At 39.1% G+C, this 20,896-nt stretch overlaps 2 protein-coding genes and 1 long non-coding RNA gene across 4 annotated transcripts; 2 read left to right on the forward strand and 1 right to left on the reverse strand.

The window, feature by feature from the left end:
• The first annotated feature begins 151 nt into the window (after positions 1-151).
• LOC136448374 (H/ACA ribonucleoprotein complex subunit 1-like) lies at positions 152-4,267 on the forward strand. Its single transcript, XM_066447803.1, has 7 exons — positions 152-241; positions 1,016-1,207; positions 1,604-1,755; positions 2,241-2,300; positions 2,695-2,800; positions 3,256-3,357; positions 3,800-4,267. Exons 2-7 carry the CDS (start codon positions 1,027-1,029, stop codon positions 3,841-3,843), a joined length of 645 nt encoding a protein of 214 aa, XP_066303900.1. The 5' UTR covers positions 152-241; positions 1,016-1,026; the 3' UTR covers positions 3,844-4,267.
• Positions 4,268-6,587: 2,320 nt separating this feature from the next.
• On the forward strand, positions 6,588-14,763 carry LOC136449178 (outer mitochondrial transmembrane helix translocase-like). 2 transcript variants are annotated; one of them, XR_010757990.1, is made up of 11 exons: positions 6,588-6,755; positions 7,498-7,801; positions 8,225-8,266; positions 8,710-8,887; positions 9,401-9,558; positions 10,520-10,662; positions 11,061-11,157; positions 11,630-11,680; positions 11,951-12,198; positions 12,590-13,749; positions 14,027-14,763. XR_010757990.1 is itself a non-coding variant. In XM_066449055.1 (10 exons), the coding sequence occupies exons 2-10, from the start codon at positions 7,646-7,648 to the stop codon at positions 12,723-12,725; spliced, it is 1,209 nt and encodes a 402-aa protein (XP_066305152.1). In that variant the 5' UTR covers positions 6,588-6,755; positions 7,498-7,645; the 3' UTR covers positions 12,726-14,763. The 2 variants fall into 2 exon arrangements, 1 of the variants encoding a protein (XP_066305152.1); XM_066449055.1 differs by having other exon boundaries at positions 12,590-14,763.
• A 352-nt stretch (positions 14,764-15,115) lies between these two features.
• On the reverse strand, positions 15,116-20,892 carry LOC136449181 (uncharacterized). The gene is made up of 5 exons (XR_010757991.1): positions 17,438-20,892; positions 17,087-17,110; positions 16,390-16,502; positions 15,818-15,894; positions 15,116-15,281 (listed from the first exon to the last, which is right to left on the reverse strand). It is a non-coding gene; the product is annotated as an uncharacterized lncRNA (long non-coding RNA).
• Positions 20,893-20,896: the final 4 nt, after the last annotated feature.

A 20,896-nucleotide genomic window follows, 5' to 3' on the forward strand; every position in this document is an offset into this window, starting at 1 on the left:
AACCTTTATTTCTTACAACTGTGAAGAAATCTGTCTACATTTCATAACTAATCGCGGATCAGAATGTTACGGTACTTATTTTCCGTCATTATGATGTATTCATAAGTGACTGATTATTGCGGATATTTAAGAATTTACAAGGATATTTGTGTCGTAAATGTTCCCCAGTTTGCGACCGACCGTACTAGACATGCGCACTTTTCCACGCGTCGGTTTCACACTATCGCTAACTTTTCCCAAGGTAAGAAATTTACAATGATTTCTAGCTGATCTATAAACCACCCGATAGATTTCTTACTTGATTATTATATGCCAGATATTAAAATGGACGTTTCTTTGAATCGAGATTCCCAGGTATACTCGAAGTGAGAGAAAATCGCTCGAATGAAAGCCGGTTGGGGAGGGGGGCAGGCGTACACGTGTGTGCATATGCAGGCTAATGCAGCTGTAAATTATTTTCTGAACAAAAAAAATAACGTTACGTGGTTTTGTCGCCATTTTCCACCGCTTTGTCAAAAAGTATAAAAGCGTTGCGATACCACACACTTGCTTACTTTGAGACTAACTTGAGATGATCTACTATAAGTCTACATTTGTATATTATCATTTGTTTGTTCAGATCTTTAAAGACCAACCCTGAACTATAAAATCACCCAATAGATTTCAGCTAACGTAAACTCCCAGACCTCAGTCTGCTTCTGTCTTGTTTAAAACTCACCGAAGCGATTATTGTTTTTAAAAAATCAACAAATTATTCTCTTCAAACAATTGTATAAGTTTTGTAATTTCTGGATATCTGCGTCAGCAGTGCAAATTTTTCTACTGCTGACAGGATTATCCTGTCAATAGTGCAATTGTTTCAACTGCTGACAGGATCATCCTATAGCTACTTCCCTGCAGCAAAAGTATGGGGAGTTTAAATATTTACTTTTATCTGCTAAATACTGTAAAGTACAAAGGAAAAGTGTGCTTGCCCACCACTCATCATGTTTTCATTCATTATGCCATTTTCCAGCTTTACCAGCAATGTCTTACCGAGGAGGTGGAGGGGGTTTCCGAGGAGGCCGTGGAGGTGGGTTTGGAGGAGGCCGTGGAAGGGGTTTTGGAGGTGACCGAGGCGGGCGTGGCGGGTTCAGAGGTCGTGGAGGAGGAAGGGGAAGAGGAGGCTACAACAACTACGACCAAGGACCCCCAGCAGAGGTCACAGGTGAATGGCGTAATCTGTAGTTATTCGGAGATGTAGTTCACCTATGAACTGCTAGGGGATGCTCATGTTTTCACAAAAAAGAATAAATCTTGCATAACCCGTTGGATCAACCCCTATAACCTCCTTGGTTCCATTAAAAAATGATTTTTCATAATGATTCTGTTATTTACGGAGAGCAGTGGACCTAAGTGAAAAATGTAACCTTAGACTCAGAGCTCAGAAGGGCAAGTTTCTTATCAAAGTCTTGAACAGTTATGAAGAAATGCCTGTCCAGTTAAGTATTCTCTTAACAGTTTCCAGCCTCTTGTGTGGAATTTCAGTAATCATTTCATAGTAATATTCTACACACTTAATTTAATCACCTTCCTTATAATATAAGTTATATGCCATTTGCAGAGGCCGGCCACTACGTCCATCCTTGTGAGGGTGACCTTGTGTGTAAAGCCGACCTTGGAGAAAAGGTCCCATACTTCAACGCGCCCATCTACCTGGAGAACAAGGAACAGATTGGCAAGGTGGATGAGATCTTCGGAGGCATCAAGGAATACGTATCCTTACAGATACAGCTTTCTTGGCTAGGGATATGCTGTAAATTTCTTTAAGGTTGCAGCACTTAGATTTTGTAACTCACTGAACCTTAAATTGGGACATCACTGAAAGTCAGTATTTTTTAGTTTACAGTTAAAACAATGGTTATTGTAGTAACCCAATGTAAGAACATACTGTATGTTTGTGCATGTATTTTAACTTCACAGTGAAAGGTTATATGATTGTAAATCTTGGCTAAACTAGTGAGGCTCATTACGCTTTATTTGAATTTAGTTAGTGTTACCTGGCCTGAGAGGCAGTATAAGAGAGATGTTGCAGCTCCAGAGATTTTCCCAAGAATAAAGATAAAAATACTGATGCTAAAAGAGGAACAAAGGACACACAGAACACACTAGAGGCCTCTCTTTGAATTGAAGACTACTGTATTCTGTTTTTTTCAATCAAACTGCTACCACAAAGCAGGTTTTACCTTAACGTCCCGAAGTATTTCTCTGTGAAACTTGGTGAAAACATGAAAGCTCATTCCTTCTCCAAAGACCAAAAGGTGAGCTTTTTTTATACTATTTCACATTAGGACCTGTATATCTAGCTCAAATCATGCAGTTTGTGTGATGCATTTAAGTCACAGTGTAGAGGAAACAACTGTGAAACTCAAACAGAACATTTTTGTCATTACAAAATGTACTAGTATCCTGTCATTGTTTGAATGATGATACTGTAAATTAAGTTATTTTCATTGGTACTTATTTTCAGGGTCTAAGGGAAATAGAGATTTTTGTAGTACAGTAGTAATACATTGGAAACGCATATTTGCAGCGTCATATATTCACATTGGGAGAGGTCAAACCGGGAAAATAAAACGACAACAAACATTTCAAGATATTACAGTACAGTAGTTGTTGTAGGTTATAACTGTGCTCCCCATCTTTTGTCCACAGTTCTACATTAGCACAGAAAAGCTGCTCCCATTACAGAGATTCCTCCCCCAGCCTCCTGGCTCAAAGAGAGGGAGAGGTGGAAGAGGAGGGAGGGGCGGTGGAAGAGGTAAGAGCCTTGCTTTTGGTTTTGTGATTTAGTTGCGATGGTGGATCTTTGACATTCCTTTGAGTTACACCAATATCTGAATTTTTTGATTGTCAAAAAGAAAGTTGATCTTTTTCTGCAATGGACATTATGTGTCATACACTGTGCTTTCCAACAATTTCGGCATATTGTCATGTTGCTGCGAGTGGTCACACAGCAAGCTTTGGGGCCTTGATGCCTTCTGATGAGTACTTAGAGCAAAAATAGTCGTGTGCATGTGATATGTTTCTAAGATGTAGTTATATGACACTGACATTGCTGCAATTTCAACATACTACATGTGTTCTGCCACATCACAGTGGTTACACAGCGGGAATTGATGCCTACTAATGATTACATGTATTTAGAACCAAAATAGTCACATCAAATTTGTCTGAAATGTTTCTAAGCTGTAGCTCTCTTTGTTTTCTTTGCAGGAGGCCGAGGTGGCCGTGGGGGGTTCAGCGGTGGAAGAGGGGGGTTCCGTGGGGGACGTGGAGGGGGTGGATTCAGAGGAGGCGGTGGATTCAGAGGAAGAGGTGAGGTTCTATTTTCAGACTTTATTTGGGTTTTTTTTCCTGCATTCAGTCAAATCTGTACTAATGGCCACTTCTGCTTAAAGACCAGCATAATTATATTGTGGTCACTTCTTGGTGGTGATTATTTTCTTGCTTGACCAAGGCATTAAGAATCCTGTCAATAGTGGCCACCAAAAAGTGGTCACATTGGCCAGGTGGTCCTTATGTAGAGGTTGTCATTTTTACAGGTTTTCATTTCTTTCCTGATTTTGATAGTTTTATTGTGTTTTAGTATTTATGGTATACATTTTGAATGTATTGCAAAAAGTAACAGTGTCTTCAATACACTCTTAGTTAGGTTTCGTTTAAACGTAAACTTAAGGCCTTGTTCCAGTGTATAGCCAATAGACATTTGATGTACATCTACTTGTAAATGCTCACTCTTTTTTTATTCACCCCACAGGTGGTGGCGGCGGGTTCCGTGGCAGAGGAAGGGGAGGATATTGATGATACAACTGTACCTCTTAGTAGAATGTTGATTTCAGTCCTTGTTTATTATTTGTTGGATATTCTAAACACCAACACTTTGGCGACATTAAGCCAAAGTAACCTTTCTTACACCTTCACTACAACTACCAGTTGTACAAAATAAGATATACCCTCAGGCTCTATACCTCCTTGTAGAATGTTGATTTCGGTCCTTTTTTTTATTATTCCTTGGATATTCTAAACACCAACACTTTGGCTACATCAAGCCATAGTAAACTTTCTAACACTTTCACTTCAACTACCAGTTGCACAAAATAAAGTTATACCAAGGAGGTTTAAATTTTAAACCTCCTTCAATTTCAGTTCTTTCCAATGATATGTTGAATGTTGTAAAGACCAACACTTTAGCTACATCAAGCTGAAATAAACTTTAACACATTTACTTCAACTGCCTCTTGTGCAAAATATTTGTGTAATTTACTTAGGATACATACATTATTTAGCCTGTTGAGGCTGTATTGTCCATGGATATAATAGATGATGATTATAAAGGGTATATCTTGCCATGGATGTTTTTGGTGTTTTTCCTGTTGCACAAATAGTATGGTCATTCATAGAATTTGTAGAAAATGCAAATTTAATGCAGTTGTAGTTAACACATTTGAAGTGAGTAGTTGCCAATTCATTGGTGTAATACCACAGATGGGCCACTAGAATCTACCGTATGATACAGCAAGTCAGACTTTTAACATCTACCAAACAGGAAATGTAACATCTACCAAAATAATTCTGCCAGGCTACATAATTCCACCACCCTGAAAAGATACATCCAAACAGATCTCCAACATCCCCAGTATAATGCACTCCTGTATATCTAAACTTTGCATATCTGGGGGGTGCTGCACTAGAGATCCCTCAAACCCACTGTTTTTCAGTGGCAGATTTATGTAACCCGCAGATTAATGTTAATGAAACTTACCTACCTAATTTAGAATAATTTGTCATGCTTGGTATTTACAAGTCAGACATCTTGGGAAGAAGGGAAGAAAGTTGTGTTTGTACATGTAGTTAACATGGTACAGGGCTACAACTTTTCCCAGTGAAAAACATAACTTTAGTGCGTCAAATTTTCGACTGCCCTACTGCAGTTTTGCTCACCATACACATGCAATGTACACCATACGTGAATTGACACATCCACTCCAAGAAGGTTATGTATTCGGGTGTGTCTGTGAACAGCATAACTCGAACTAGATATAAAACTTACTCTCCAAGCAGAGGAGTGGGTCCGGCAGGTTTTTGGCATGTTTTTAGGCGTTTTTGTCGGGCTTTCTACTTTGTCATGGTTTCTTTGTCTCTTTTCTTCTGCTGGCAGAGGTGTGGGTTATAGAGACAAAGAAACCATGACAAAGTAGAAAGCCCGACAAAAACGCCTAAAAACACGCCAAAAACCTGCTGGACCCACTCCTCTGCTTGGAGAGTAATAAAACTAAGAATAAAACCTATTCAGAAGCTACCTGAACTTGTTGCCTCTGCTGACGAGTATAACATAGACGTAGTGTGTGTACAAGAGCATCGCTTCCTTCATACAGACATTGATTTAAAGTATCATGAGATAGGAAATGGATGGACGTTTATATCTGCATCAGCCTGGCATTAACGATGATGATGATATTATTGTTGCAGGATACGTCAACAAGGGATGAATCAATTGAATTTTTGACATGAAGGAACCTTTCATGGATATCACTAATACTTTAAGTCAATTATGCAAATTGAGGAAGAAAGTTCAAATTTCAATATTCTAAATGACAGTAAATTCATACTCATTACATATGTAACTTGTTTGGTATAAGGAACAATGATTGACATAAACAATGTAATTCAGAACCTAATTTGCATAATTAATGAGAAAATTGTGTAGACATTGTTAAATTGGTTATGCAAATTTGGACAATACTTCAGAGTAGAGTTGATTCAGGTAGGAACTGAGTTGTTTTCAGTGATGAGCAAAGGCTGTGTCATTGGTAAACTCACAGATGTCATATATCATGGAAATTATTGGATTTCCATTGTTAGGCCACAGCAAGTAATTTTTATGGATGACATCAGCGCGCTCATTAATTTTCACCTGATTTTGAAATAAAAAACAAGAAATTTCATTGCCCTCCGACGGTGATCAACATGCAAAAAATTGGCAAATATGTCGTAAACGTTGACAGTCTACGGTGTTTCATTGCATATGAATACCCAGTGTAGTTCCTGGCCATGGAAAACAAGCTGTTTTCTGCATTTGTTCTAGCAAGAACATTATATAAATAATGGGGGGGGGGGGGTCTAGTTAATTGAGCTGTATACACAAGGTGTTTCATCGCATATGAATTTCCAGTGTAGTTGCTTAACATTAAATCAAGGAGGTTTTATATTATATATGAAAGCTCATTGGTTGAATACAGCAATAAAAAACCTGTTGGTCATGATATCATATTTCGTCGCCTCAATTCTTGTTTAACAAGACTTATGATCTCAAAATTTGAAAATATAGGAATCTTGTTTTTTTTGGCCCGACTTGTTTTTTTTCGCCCTATCTCATTAATTTTGGAGTCTGCGGAGGATGTCATCCATAAGATTTACTTGCTGTGGCCTTACTAGATATTGCTTGACGAATGGTTGGGGACATAATCAAGTTGTGTACACTGGGAATAATCAACAACACCCCCTGATGTGTGAATGGTATAGTCCATATATCCCATCATGCTTTGCGCAGACAGGTGATTTCACCATCAATGGCGGAAGTTCAGTGAATCAGAGTTTGTCTTGTGTGACCTTCATTGTTTCCAGCATTTTCCGCGCTAGATCAGCATGACGTCGTAACAAGTATAGTAGCTACTTGCAGGACAGCACATAGCCGAGTTTCGCGCGCATCAGAGGTTTGTAACGTGCTTGTTTCTATGATTTATAAGGGTCGTTTCGACCAGAGTGAAAATCGCGTCATGTGCCAAGGCCAAGTTCAATGTAGTTTCACAATCATGTCTGGTGAAACTTTCCTTTTGATTTCCACAAATGTTAATGTCATAGATATTGGAGTTCGATCCAGTATTTTGGCTTGTTTGTGACTTTTGTATTATCAAAAATTATCATGAAATATATGCCTCAACAAAATCATATAAAGTAAACCTATAGAATACGTTGTAATGCAAGTAGTTACGGATACCTGTTGTTTGTCATGTTCATTATCATTCAGACAAAGGGAGCCACGCCTCGAGCACGTTAAAGAACCCAACACACTTATCGAAAGTGTAGGGGTCCTTCCCGGTGTGAGTGGATCAAATAAATCAGTTCAGATATGCAGCTTTACTGTTCAGTACAAACCTGGTGTGTTATGCCATGAGGCAGTTTACTGGGGTATGCAAAACAAACAAACAAACAGAATGTGTGTGATAACATCATGTCAGGTTGATTATGATGGATTCAATTCGTCTAAATACTAGTATACCATACATGTTCATGTTAGTATTGTTAGTTCTAAAATCAGTGTTTCTCTTCAGGTATCCATATTGAATAGATAAAACTCATCAATCCACACTTCAAACTTTGAGAAAGACAAAACCTTCCAGATACAGCCCTTAAGATAAAGAGTCATCAACAATTTGCTATGTTTTTATACTTCAGCCCAAGACTTCGATAACAAGAAGAAGAACATTGAAGAAAAAGCTACAACAACAAGGAAGAGGAGCATACAAAGCTTGTGAGATTTACATGTAAGAAACGACAACAAAGAAGAAAAACATACGAGGTTTGTGATATCTAAGGACCCAGGATGGAGTTCAGAGTGGAGAGCAACATGTCGAAGAGTCAGGCGTTCCTCCTGCTTCTGAAGATGGCGGCATCGGCAGCGATCTCGTACTACACGCTCAAGTGGCTCATGGACCAGGTGGACCCAACCAGGAAACAGAAAATCGAAGCAAAGAAGAAGGTAAGACATCAACTTTTCATGTCTGTTTGAACCTTTCTTTATTCAAGAGATTAGCTCGTCCACTATTCATTGAGGTCATGAGGGAAGAGGTAAGGGTCAGACGACATGATATAAAAAGGATACAGATTACATTGTTAAAGTTAATAAGAGATCTATAAACATAGAGTGGTATCCATATGCATTCAATGTATCACAAAAACACATACAAGGGTATACACATTCTGGTTGCAGTATAGCTGTTTGGCCACACTTCTGCAACAGCATTAGATCTACAGCGGCAACATTTTGAAAGGAAAACATTTAAGCTCATTGTACATATCACACATATTGTACACTAGTTGACAGTTTTGTGTAGACTAGATTGTTGCTGTGTGTATTGCTAGATTTTGTTGAATATTTACATTGTACAATTTTGTCTTTCAGGCCAGTCAAATCATGAAGAAACTTGGAATAACAGGAGTCAGGGTAAGAGCTTTACTGAAAAACATACAAATACATGTATAATTACAAATTTGTTCTGGATCTGAATTGGTCACAAACACAACCATACACACAGACACACACACACATACATGTACACACACAGAGACATAGATACACACACTCACACACATACACACACAGACTGATATGTTTATTTGCAAGTTCTTGCCAGAGGGCTAATTGCAATGCAACATGAAACAATGTATAGAAAACGTATACAGATATAAACACGGACAGACAGACAGACAGAAATAGACAGAGTCAGAGACAAGCCAAAAGCTATACTTCACTCCCTTGGGTAGGTATAAGACATATTTAAAGCACTTAAGCGTTGATGTTCTATTTTCTGGACTTCATCAAATCATCAACCTGTTACACAAGTGTTATTGTTATGGACCCAAAATGTATTGATCTCCCCAACCCAGCTGAATGAGTACGAGCTGACCATCGCGGCCCACCTGGTTGATCCTGGCAGCATGACGGTGTCCTGGACCGACATCGCCGGTCTGGAGGACACCATCAACGAACTGAAGGAGACCGTCATCCTGCCCTTCCAGAAACACTCCATGTTTGAAGGGTCTCAGCTGCTGCAGCCACCCAAAGGTAGCCAAGAAATCTGAATAATCAATCAATCTATTGGTCCATTCTTCATCTTTATTTCTTGTTCAAAAGGTTCGCAGCTGCTACAGCTACCAAATGGTATCCATGAACAATCAATCAACCAATCAATCAATCAATCAATTGCCTTTATTTCTTGTTGGAAGTTCCATTACCATTACCATGAAGGTTATGTTTTTGGTGGTAGTTGTGTTTTTGTAGACAGCATAACTGGAGAAGCTGTCCATGGATCTATATTGTATTTAGAATATTGGTACCAGTAGGTGTCAGCAAATAAAAACAAAGAACGCATTTAATTTTGGGCCCCCTAGCAGCTTTCTATTGCCCTATTTGTCATGTAATAATAATTTTATTGAAATGCTATTCCCCGGATGTTTTCATTGACTGACTGACATAACCCCAGGCTAGTTCAAGTGTTTTATATGGTAGTTAAAGGTCCATAGCCAGGCATTATATAAGAGGAAACACCTCACTAACCCTTAATTGAATTGCTGCCAGGTGTGTTGCTTTACGGTCCGCCCGGCTGTGGGAAGACCATGATCGCCAAGGCAACAGCCAAGGAGGCGGGTTGTCGGTTCATCAACCTGCAGCCGTCCGTACTAACGGACAAGTGGTACGGGGAGTCCCAGAGGCTGGCCTCCGCTGTCTTCCATCTGGTAAGGGATTTTTTTCTCTTATTGTGCTGTTACATGAACAATATCCACATAGTCAACTACCATATACATAGGCTATCAAGCTCTACATAGTACTCCAGTTCAGTGACTAATCAGTCTTGCATCTTCAGATGTTGGTAGTGATGGGTACAAGTCTTTTAACAAGCACAGGAGGCCACAAAGTTTGATGTCTCTGATTAGAATTGTCTGGACTGGGAGCCTGTTCCAGGTGCTTACTGCTGCATGTATGATTGTCCTGCCAGTTGAGTTTATTCTTGAGACAAGTTTGTTTAGAGCATGTCTTTGTATCACAAACTCTCACAGTCTATGGCTCTAATGACCTGACCAGTGGGGGGGCTGCTAGAAGCGTAATTTAGTCAGCCGAGGCTCTGCCACCCTGTTGTTTCTGTTTCGTCTTTTTTTTGTTTAGCCAGGCAACTTCGGCCTGTTTTTTTAGGTACGCATAAAAAGTACTGCACTTTAATCACATGTACAGGAATATTCATATGGGAACAGTAAACATATATGTAATCATCGTTGTATTTGTCTGTGTAGTATGAAATTAATGCAGTATTCAAATACTACTTTAGAGAAGGGAAAAAAAACTACCTACCACTCTTTTGAAACAAAATGAAAAGAAATAGATTACAAGAATATTCCTCAAACAGTGACTTAAAAAAGAAAGGTAGCGAAATACACACCTCCAAATTTTCGACTTTTGGTCTGTACGTCTTGTTTACGGAGTGACCTAGTCTCGCGAGAACACAAGACTAAGCCGAGACTTGTGAAGATCGTCCTGCCTCCCCCGTCTCCTTGCGGAGTAGGGGTAATTAGGACTTGGGCAGCTCCCAACCTCCGGTACGGTTATTATACATGACTGATGAATTTCTTCAACGAAAAGAAATAGAGAAGTGAATGTATTTTGTTTTGAGGGTGAAACTGAGTCTGCTACCTTTCCATCCAGGCCACTAAGATCCAGCCAGCCATTATCTTCATCGACGAGATTGACTCCTTCCTGAGGACGAGGCAGTCCCAGGACCACGAGGCCACCGCCATGATGAAGGCAGAGTTCATGTCGCTGTGGGATGGACTGGCAACAAACCCAAGGTCAGTCTAAGTGAAAGTGATCTTGAACCTGGTAATTTTATTACATTGAACCTTTCTATATAACGTTGATTGAACAATCTGTCACACATATATATAAACTTTCCACATTTAGCTGGAAGCGTCGTTTAAAGCTATCTCGTAGTGTTCCAGTCTGAGATAGTTTTAGATCTAGAAATAAAGCAAATAAAGGGACTTTTTGAACTCATAAATTCTGGGTTGATAGCTCTGGTACTTGAAGGTATAACTATTTCTTTTTCTTTTCTGAGCTGGTATAAGATACTGTACTTAGTGTGTCCATACATCCATCACACTATTATTGATTTTCTATATCATGACATCTTCCTTCTGTGCTTGAAGCATCCACATGCCTTAACAATACACCCTTCTGTAATCTCCAGATGTAAAGTGATGGTGATGGGAGCCACCAACAGACCTCAGGATGTAGACCAGGCCATTCTCAGGCGGATGCCCTCGAGGTTCTGGATCAATGTCCCTGTAAGCAACTTTTTCATCTTCTAGTTTTATCTTTTATTGAAACAAACAAAAAGTTAGACATCCATAGAGAGAAATACCAACCAGGGAGAAAACCTTTCCACTCATCTAATACCATAATGATTAATGATCTACTGTACTTAGTGCTTAGTTCAGATTCATTCTACCACAACACCTACATGTACTTTAAAAACCTCTGGAGGCGCCTTTGTATATACATGTAGTTGTATTTCTATGTTGCTATGTTGTATGTGTATATTCTGTTCTTACTATGGGCCGGTTAGTCCCTACAATAAAGAATTGATAAAAAAAAGAATCTAAAGTGACAAAAAAGAATGATGATACATAATGTAATTTTCCTCTGTTTTTCTTCAGCTTCCCTGCCCTTGTGGCAATGGAGTATTGCTCTGTGTTGTGTGTGGCAGAGGTACAATGTATATGTTGCTGATCATTATTTTTTGTTGCTTTACTACAGAATGAGAAACAAAGAGAAAGCATTTTGAAGCTTATCCTAGCAAATGAAGTAGTAAGTATCTTTCTCCTAAAGTTTTCCTGATCTGTGATTTCAATGTTACACAAGTATATTCTCAGTTTAAACGTCTCCATTATTGAGAGCGTTAGATATATTGCAAAACATTTATGTTACAGTAAGACTATACATTGAGTCATTGACTGACTTACATTCCTCTGATGTCAAACTTAATCTTCGAGCAGATGTTGGTAGCAAAAATCGTGACCTTTTCCTAGCTGCCCGTTGGAGATTAGTCAAGCTCACAAGTCTTTATAAATTCCATAGGTCTCAGAGGATGTAGACTTGAGGAAAATCGCAGAGCAGACAGATGCGTGTTCGGGCAGCGACTTGAGGGAGGTCTGTCGCAACGCGTCGATTTACCGGGTACGTGATCTGATGAAAGAAGAGAAGGCCAAGGAAAAAGAACAAGAAGACAAACAAGAACAACAGCAAACAGATGAGCAGAAGGTGCAGGACGAGGCTGGGGCAACAGGGGGCGCTGTTGAGGGTGCTGTGGGAGGGGCCACTGCAAAGTGAGTTGTTCTCTTGTGACAAGGATGGATGTTGTCTGGTTTGTATGCAAAAGTAAACAATGATGTCTGCTCTGAAGCCACAGCTGTGTGGCCCACAGGCTAAGAAAATGGAGACAGGCACCTGTTATAGAAGCTGTAATATTATAGTTAAATCCCTTAACCCCCTCCCCCACAAGTGTAACAGTCCGCGCATGCGTACTGAGCCCTTTGTCTTGTTTCGACCCATGCCTGAATATAGATGTGTTTGATTGCATTCAGTGCGTGTCTGTGTAATCCTTTGTCATCCCTGTGTTCCGAGTAAGTGGGAACCGTTCATATTAACAGCACCACCCTGAATACCATATGATGAAGAACTTAAACTTTGACCCTTTTTTCCCAAATCATACTACAGGCCTGAAGAGACCCAACCAGAGAATGGACAGCCAACACTCCGGCCGATCACCATGGCAGATCTGCAGTTAGCCGTCAACAAACTGAAAGAGACCAAGAATACGGCCTCTGACCACACCAGAAACATGTACAGTTGAAAACCAACCAAACCCAGCGCTCAGTCTTCTTAGCATAGGTTTTTGTCCATAGAAGGACACAGGCTCTAACCATATTCAAAACATATAGTCTTCTGATACAGAGCTACCTGCTTATGCAGATTAGCACAGGTGAAATTGGAGTTTATTTCTAATAATATACCTGCACCAAACCTGCATTGGGTACTATCGACAAGTTAGGTCAGAATGTTACATTTTTGTCTTGTAAAATTCTTTACTTTTATCATTTTAACTTGCAATGCAAAACAATGTTTTAATACATGTACTATATATGTATGTGTGCCATGCGATTAGATAAGTTATACAATTCCAAGTGTGGAGAAGTTATTTTCTTGATTCTTGTCAGGATGTATTTAGACAGAGACAGGAGATTCTGAAGGTTGATTTCTTCAAGAACTTTTAGAACAAAGGCCTTTAAGTGATGTAGCAACTCTGCATCAGCTCTCACTGCTCTAAATGAGATTAGAAATATCTAATATTCTGAATGTTTAGATGTGTAATGTCAGGTATTACTATAGAAAAATGATTCATGAGAATTTCTCTCATTTTTGCCTTTAGTAAATCGTCAAGGCTGAGGTTGGAAAGTACTGGTACATGGTACGCTTCAGGACAAGAGTTATTCAGTCCAAGGGTTCGTTGTGTACTTAAGAAAGTGTACAATTGTTGCAGATATGTGATATCCTGGCATGAATGCTTTTCTAGCTCTACTTCACTCCTCTGATCACTTCTCCACAGAATAATCTGGCCCCATTGAAATGTTTGGTTCTTTCTCCCTGCAACATTTCGGGAATCAAATATTACTTAGAAGCAGTGTGTAATGAGGAACAAACTTTCGAATGCCTGTTTGAACCCAGTTACCATACCATTACGGGAACTATGTGCCTAGGAGCCAGTCATGTCTCTTGCCTATATTTTAGGCAAAATACATGTATCTCTTCGCCAAATGTTTCTCTAATAATGGGTGCCAGATTATTCTGCAGGGAAGCAATTGGACGAGGGAACCGAAGCTAGAACAGGGTAGCCTGGTCCCAGTCTCTAGGGTCGGCTTAGTGGTGTTTTACCGGGCCAGTCAGTTTCTGATGGCCTTTCTACCTCTGGCTGCCACTCTACTTCCGCTACACCTTACTTCCGCTGCCTTCCTACTTTTCCGCCGCCCCTAGGTGCCAAGCTAATTAATCCAAGGCCGTAAACAACACCCCGAGCGGGCTAAGCTGTCTGGGCGGGTGAGGGTCACTCACAGTGCCGTAGAGATATTGGGGAGGCACCGAGGGTATGGATTCCAGGCTAGAACAGGGTGGATACCAGGCTTTATGTGAAATGAGAACTGAAATTTGGATGAAGTTTCTCCCTACTAATTCCTGCTGTAGCCTGACTAATTCACCCTTCTAACAACCCTTCTAATGGTCAGGCCCCCAGAAGCTTGTTGGCTAGCATTAAGAAATCAGGAGAATTTGGAAACATCCTAGATTTATATATGTCCATCATGCTTCACCTCAACTTAGAGGACGATTGCTTTATGTTTAGTATGTGTTAACAATGAACCATGTCAATTTTATTAAAGATATTACAAGTCAGTGAAAAGATTGTGGCTTTTGTATAGTTTTGGTGCATTATGTCATTTTACATTGGAATGGAGAAGGGAAATTTTCTGGGCTAAGATGGCCTCGATGTGGGCATATTTGATAGGGTCAGAGGTTAGAGGTTATGTCTGAATAGTGGTGGAATCCATTTTGTACACCAGCAGCACTCTGAACCATGCCATCACATCAATGTAGAAACATGTTTATTAAGCAATGTTATGATTCTCTTCTCCACCAAAATATGTATACATATGTTACTTACACCCACACCACTCGATACTTAACTTTTGTGTATCAACTGTCAGTGTGTTAAAACATTTTTTTTTAGTTTGTCTGATACTAGTGTCAAGCATTATATCCCAGGGTATGTTTTGTGTACCTTGTACATACAATTGTTCTGACAAGTGATTATCTCACCAAGTAAATGATACAACCAATGAGTTCTTCTGCCTTGTCATGTTTAACATGTTAAAACTACTATACTCAACACAAAAGTTCAGAGGCTAGAATCACCATTATTACTTTATCAATTGTGTAATGAGCAAATGCTATATAATGCCATATTGGTAAATTGCGGGAATATGATACTTGCATCAGTCGGTAATTTTGATATTGTTCGGCGAAGATATGAGGTCGTGGAGCTCTAGTTTCATTTAATTCAATAGACTATCTAAACTGTCCTTTAATGGTGTTAAAGTCGTCTATGATTAGCATGTACAAACAAATTTAAACTTTTCATCACACTTAAATTGATAAAGGGACTCATGGCAGAAAAGAAGACAACGCAAGAAGTATGTTTTGAAAGGAATGCTGAACAGATTTTATTGTGTCAACTTTTACTGTAGAACACAATAATGTTCTTCATATATGCCTGCTCAGTTTCCAGTTTAAGGTGTACAGGAGTGGACATCATCGGTGCACGGTGTCGTGGTGGCAACATACTGATGTCCCCAACTCACTGTGGAGGTACAGACAAAAGGTAGAGTAAGGTAAAGCAGTCATCCTCAACTGAGGTAAAGCACATTGCTTTTTCAAGTGGCTAATACTATTGCAATGTGACTTTGCTAAGGTTTAAACCAAATGATCCTTACTGCAACTTTCCCGAGCTTCTTAATGACAAAGACAAATAAAGACTTAAACTCTATATTCAAGAATAATTTTCCACCACATCTTGTACATGAAAAGTTTGAAACTGAAGAAATTGATGCATTTCACACTTAATGAGATCATACTGATGATGTGATCGAAAGAGCTGAAAATCCCCATGGGAATTAGTGTCTAGATATCATACTATGGTAAATTGAGCTTTAATCCTCCTGTTTGTATAAAAGCTGCTATGTCACACACACAAACAGGAGCTAGAACAGCTTTACATTGAACAATTAATGTATTACTGGTATAAAAGATTTTTTTTAATTCTTCTTTCTTGAAATGACATTTTGAACAGAGAGACAAGCAATATCACCGAAATGAAGTTACACTAATTAAAGTTACCTGCTTTCCATGCTACTGTGCCAAGTCAGTGACAGCTAGCACATAAAACCTTGTACACCTTGTAGCCAGAGTCGATGCTGCAAAGAAAGAACAGACAATAACCATGTCAGTGGTCATTAACTTTATAATAGCAAGACTATGTGGTTAAGTAATAAATCAAAGCATATGTTGCACTAGCCTTATTTAGTGTATCTCCTGAGCTTTGAATCTTTGTCCATCCTATTATATCATATTTCTGCTGTCTAAATGATTCAAATGAATAAAGATTGAAAGGTATCTACTTTGGTGCTAGGAATCTACATATAAGTGAGTACAGGGACTTGTTTGATTTTTCAGCAGTCTGAAACTCTAGCTACTAATGACATTGTAAAGTTAATATTGAGGAATATACTGTACATTTGTAACATTACTAGGTACCACTCGTGGTGGCCACCGTAGACAGGATACTGAATGGGGACAAAAAACGTCTAGGAGATCACCAGATTGTGGTCACAATGGCCAGGTGGTCCTCATGCAGAGGTGGTCACCAGCATACAGGTTTGACTGTATGTGCTCTTTGGGGTAGTACTAACCTGGCTTCATCAGCTGAGCTGAAGGCACAGACCTGAAACGGTCCAGAGGGCTTGTTAGTCGATGGAAGTGGGCCTTGGAGACTGGCAAAACCAACCGCAGATGCTCCAAAGAGCTGAGAAGGGAAAACAACAGGAGAAAATGTTCATCTGACGACATAGACTCAGACCAGACTTAATCATTGGTTTTGAAGACTTTTTGTCTGCTGCTGGCCCCTTGCTATCCCTGTTATGACTTGCCATATGCATGCAGCACCATCCTTTATATGAAACAGCTTAGACTGCTCTAGCTGTCTAAGCACCTTTCAATCTGAGACTGATTTAAAGCATTACCGGTACAGCAACATTCATGTACCCGGTTTAGTATGTTAAGATTAAGTTAATTACTGCTACTTTGAAAACTCAAAAAGTTTGAAGGATGATAGCCTATGTAAGTGATAGACATTGCTTCATAATTGCTTTAGATTAACATTACATCATACCATGATACATTAGGCTGCTATACAACTGGAGTAGACATGACAACATTGTACTAGCCACAAGTGACTTAATCTGTAGTGCCAATGGCACATGCAGCCACAAACGTTCCACTTCCAATTTGATATTCTTGTATTCGTCTTTTACTTGGGGCACAACACTGTCAAACTCTAAATACTCCAAAGCTTTACACACTAAATATATGTGAATAAAAAGCACTTACCACTATCTTGCCTGCAGTGACAGACTGGAAAAGAAGGTAACAGTTCAGTAGTTGATTCTTTTGAGAGACCCACATGTGACAAAAAGCATACTGAGACATACTGATGTCATGTACATTATGGGATACTCTCAGCCACAGAACTTACACTGAATACTTAGTCTATCATGCTAAGTTGACAGAATTTGGTGAAATGTAATTCAGATGGACAAAAGACGTTCCTGGCTTACTTTTATTGAAAAGGCCAAGCATAGAAAACAGATAAAATGCAACAAGAGATATGAGTAAAGCTTCCAACATCTTACTATGACTACTAGAATGCAAAAGAGGAAATCATTTCTAGTGGCTTCTTACCTTAGTTGCACTTGCGCCCATATTGTTCAGCGTGTCAGATGCGCAACGGAGAAGAAAAACGTGATGCAAGTCTGCTCACAACCGTGTCTTCTGGTGGAATGGTTCTCAGATGAAATGGTTGCGTACAGCTCGCACGCCTCTGTCCGGGGAATGAACGTTGTGTCAAACTCTGATTGGTTTGGCAATGACAACAGTGGAAATCTACTGGTGGGTCGCTGCGTGGTGCATTCGTGGTGGAGGCATGAGCAGCAAGTGCTGCTGAGGTGGCTGGGAAAGTTGTTACAGTCTTTCCATTACTCATTGTATAAAAGGTCACCCCAATTCAATTTATTGGATCTCAGATTTTTGTAAACAATGATGTGGGCAGGAAAAATACATCTAGAACTAAACAGGCATACAATGATACCCTCAAGTGCTACCAAAGCAGTCACAGTCAACATACTAGGTGAGTTTTAAACTATGAAGCAATTAGCAAGACAATATTACGGATTCTGTGGGTCTATCAGTTTCATTTTCATTTTTACATGTTTATCGCCTGCCCACCCAAAAATTTCCTCCAAAAAAGCCGATAACCAAGAAGTTGAATTGGAGTGGCATATATTAGAGTGGATATGTAACTGGTGTCGTAACAGCGTGGCACAGTCGTGGAAGGGGCATGGGCAGCAAGTGCTGCGCATGCTAAAGTGGCTGGGAATGTTGTTACAGTTTTTCCATTACTCATTGCATGAAAGGTCACACCAATTCAATTTAGTGGTTCCCAGACTTGTTGGAAAATAACAATGTGGCTGGGAGAAATAAAGCTAGAAAGAAACAGGCATCCTGTGATACACCTAGATGTATGTGCTACCACAACAGTACCACAGTCAACATACTACTAGACTGGTCAAAGTTTCAAACTACATGACTATGTAACAACTAGGAAGACAAGCTTAAGGATTCTATGCACTATGGGTCTATCACAGTGTCCTTTTCATTTTTCATATGGCCTGCCCACTCCATTAATTTCCTGCAAGATGCTGATATCAGAGAAGTTGAATTGGTGTGACATAAGAGTGTAAACATGCATGTACTGGTGTCGTAACAGCATGGCAGAGTCGTGGTGGATGCATGGGCTACATGTGGTGCTATTAAGAGCCTGGGAAAGTTGGGTTTTTGAATATATCATCCATGTAATTAATATATACGTAATAGGTTTTTTTTGTTCTTGGAATCCCTGCTTCAATATTTATTTTGATTTGAAAAAAAAATCACTGTTGACCAAAGTTAATGCAGTTTTACTATTCAATCAGTGCATTAAAATCCTCGCAAACACACTGATATAGACACAAAGACACACTCTAAACAATACCCCCATTTTTCATTCAGGCAAAAACGACCATTCCACATGCAAGAACACAACAGGAAAACAGGCAACTCATCACTCCTACTCAAAGCAGATTTTATTCCTTTAGCGTACAGAAAATCACATGTGTAAGAAGAAACATTTACACACATTCGGTTAAAATACTATTTCTTATCTACATAAAGCTTGCTGTGCTATACGGTAAAAAGAAAAGTCAGTTCTTATTCCTAGAAACAACAACTGTACATTATATTTCTAGTTCCTGTGTTAAAAATGTGGATAACTGTTCCGATCACATTTGGATATTGTGTTTGGTTAGGTCAAAAAGAAGACCAGTATCTACTTGACACACCCATCGACATATTCACTTCAAAAAATGCCTGGCAATCTTCTTCAGTAATAAATCTGTCAAAGGTTATTGTCTTGACAACAAGGTTTGTTGCAAATTTAACCTGTAACATGTCAAGTTGCTACTGTGCCAGTAACAACATGAAGATGTGGAGTCATCTGTAGCAGAGTGATGGTTAAAATATCTGTTTAAGGCACAGTCTGATTTCATGGAAAAACTTACTGGTTCTGCATAGTTCTTGAAACATGTGGTATTTTCCGTAACTAAAACAGAAATCAGCTCCTTCGTGGTGTGAAATAATGTACTTAATACTACTTAGTATCACTGACATAAGCATAAAGATATACATGTACCAAGCAATACACACTTTTAACTGTATAGTTCACAAATAAGTCTAACTTGTGAAAGCATATGTTTCACTGTAAAAGTGTAATATTAATTATTATAGAAAACTTGTTCTCTTCATTAGCAGAATTCTTAATTGCTGAATACAAAGACAAAAGCAGTGATAACCGGATATCATTAGATTCAACAAATATTTTGTTAAAACAGACAAAAAAAGCATTAACTTATGAAAACAATTTTTAAAATTCATTGGAGGCAGAGAGTCATAAATTGAAATCACTTTCATAAGGTACATGTAGTCCACGGCATATCAAGCTGTATATCATTCAGGTCAAATGTGAAAATGTAAACAAATGCTTAAAAACAACTGAGCAAGTTTCCAAACCTCCAGTCTATATTTAGGCAAAGTACATTACAAAGGAGCGTGCCTCAGACATTGGTATAAAACAGCAATGTACAAATGGGAAAATACATGAAATTCTCATCAGCTCCAAGACAGACATGTCTCAATGTAGAATGTTCACAAAGACAGATGTTTAAAGATTCCAATTTGTTTGCAGCTTGGCTTTTAGCAAGCTTAGAAAAAACATCACTCTTTTTTTCTGAACCAAGGAACAAGGGTGCTGCACACTCCTACCCTAGAGTCATCAGTCTCTAGTAGAAAATTCAGAATAACGACTTACTCTACCAGGCTAGTCTGTTTTTACCAATGGAAACTATCAAACCCCTAAGTAGGCCTCAGAATGCCCCATTTTCATTTCAAAGTTTGAAAAACTCCTCATCATACCCTCTTTAAGTTCTACATCATCCTTTAGTCTGTCATTTTTTTTCCTTGCCCTCTGTCTTCCAGTACTAAAAAAACCTGAACATGACTGTAAAGTAGAGTTAGAAGTTGAAACAGCACATTGTGCTTCCATAGTTGCTGAGAACTTCCAATCTAAAACTTGTCCTGAAAAACTAATACACATGTAGCTACATGTAGATGTACCTTGGACCTCCTTGCTTGGATATATAGTTTACAGTGATCTATTTGCTACACTGTTTGTAAACTACTGACATGTGTAAACATGGGTTTTTCTCACAACCACAGTCAACTGACATGTATATCTCCCCCTTGTCTGTTTTAATGACTGGTGTAGATTTTCTCTAATCCATACAGCCTCCATAATCCATCGTGTGCATCCGTTGTCATCTCTGTTTATCACTGCCCCCCCTCCCAAAATTGACTGTGGTTGTGAAAAGATGTATATTTGCATGACTTTTCAATTGATGAAAGTACAACTGAAGGTAAGGCCACACCAACATAATTTCTTGGTTCACCAGACATTTTTATGTTCAATCTTTGTAAGAGGACATCATTAAAACTGGGGGCTGGGAGGAACATTGTCATCTGACTCTGTTCACTCCCTGAAACTGTGGTGCA

The sequence above is a fragment of the Branchiostoma lanceolatum genome, chromosome 14 (assembly GCF_035083965.1).
Source record: "Branchiostoma lanceolatum isolate klBraLanc5 chromosome 14, klBraLanc5.hap2, whole genome shotgun sequence".
Classification (NCBI taxonomy): Eukaryota; Metazoa; Chordata; class Leptocardii; order Amphioxiformes; family Branchiostomatidae; genus Branchiostoma; species Branchiostoma lanceolatum.

Coding starts and splice junctions, on each gene's coding strand:
- LOC136448374 (XM_066447803.1), top strand. CDS start 1,027: ATGTCTTACCGAGGAGGTGGAGGGGGTTTCCGAGGAGGCCGTGGAGGT. Junction 2,301..2,694: donor CCTTCTCCAAAGACCAAAAG/GTGAGCTTTTTT, acceptor TTTTGTCCACAG/TTCTACATTAGCACAGAAAA. Junction 3,358..3,799: donor CGGTGGATTCAGAGGAAGAG/GTGAGGTTCTAT, acceptor TTCACCCCACAG/GTGGTGGCGGCGGGTTCCGT.
- LOC136449178 (XM_066449055.1), top strand. CDS start 7,646: ATGGAGTTCAGAGTGGAGAGCAACATGTCGAAGAGTCAGGCGTTCCTC. Junction 11,681..11,950: donor TTATCCTAGCAAATGAAGTA/GTAAGTATCTTT, acceptor TAAATTCCATAG/GTCTCAGAGGATGTAGACTT. Junction 12,199..12,589: donor GTGGGAGGGGCCACTGCAAA/GTGAGTTGTTCT, acceptor ATCATACTACAG/GCCTGAAGAGACCCAACCAG.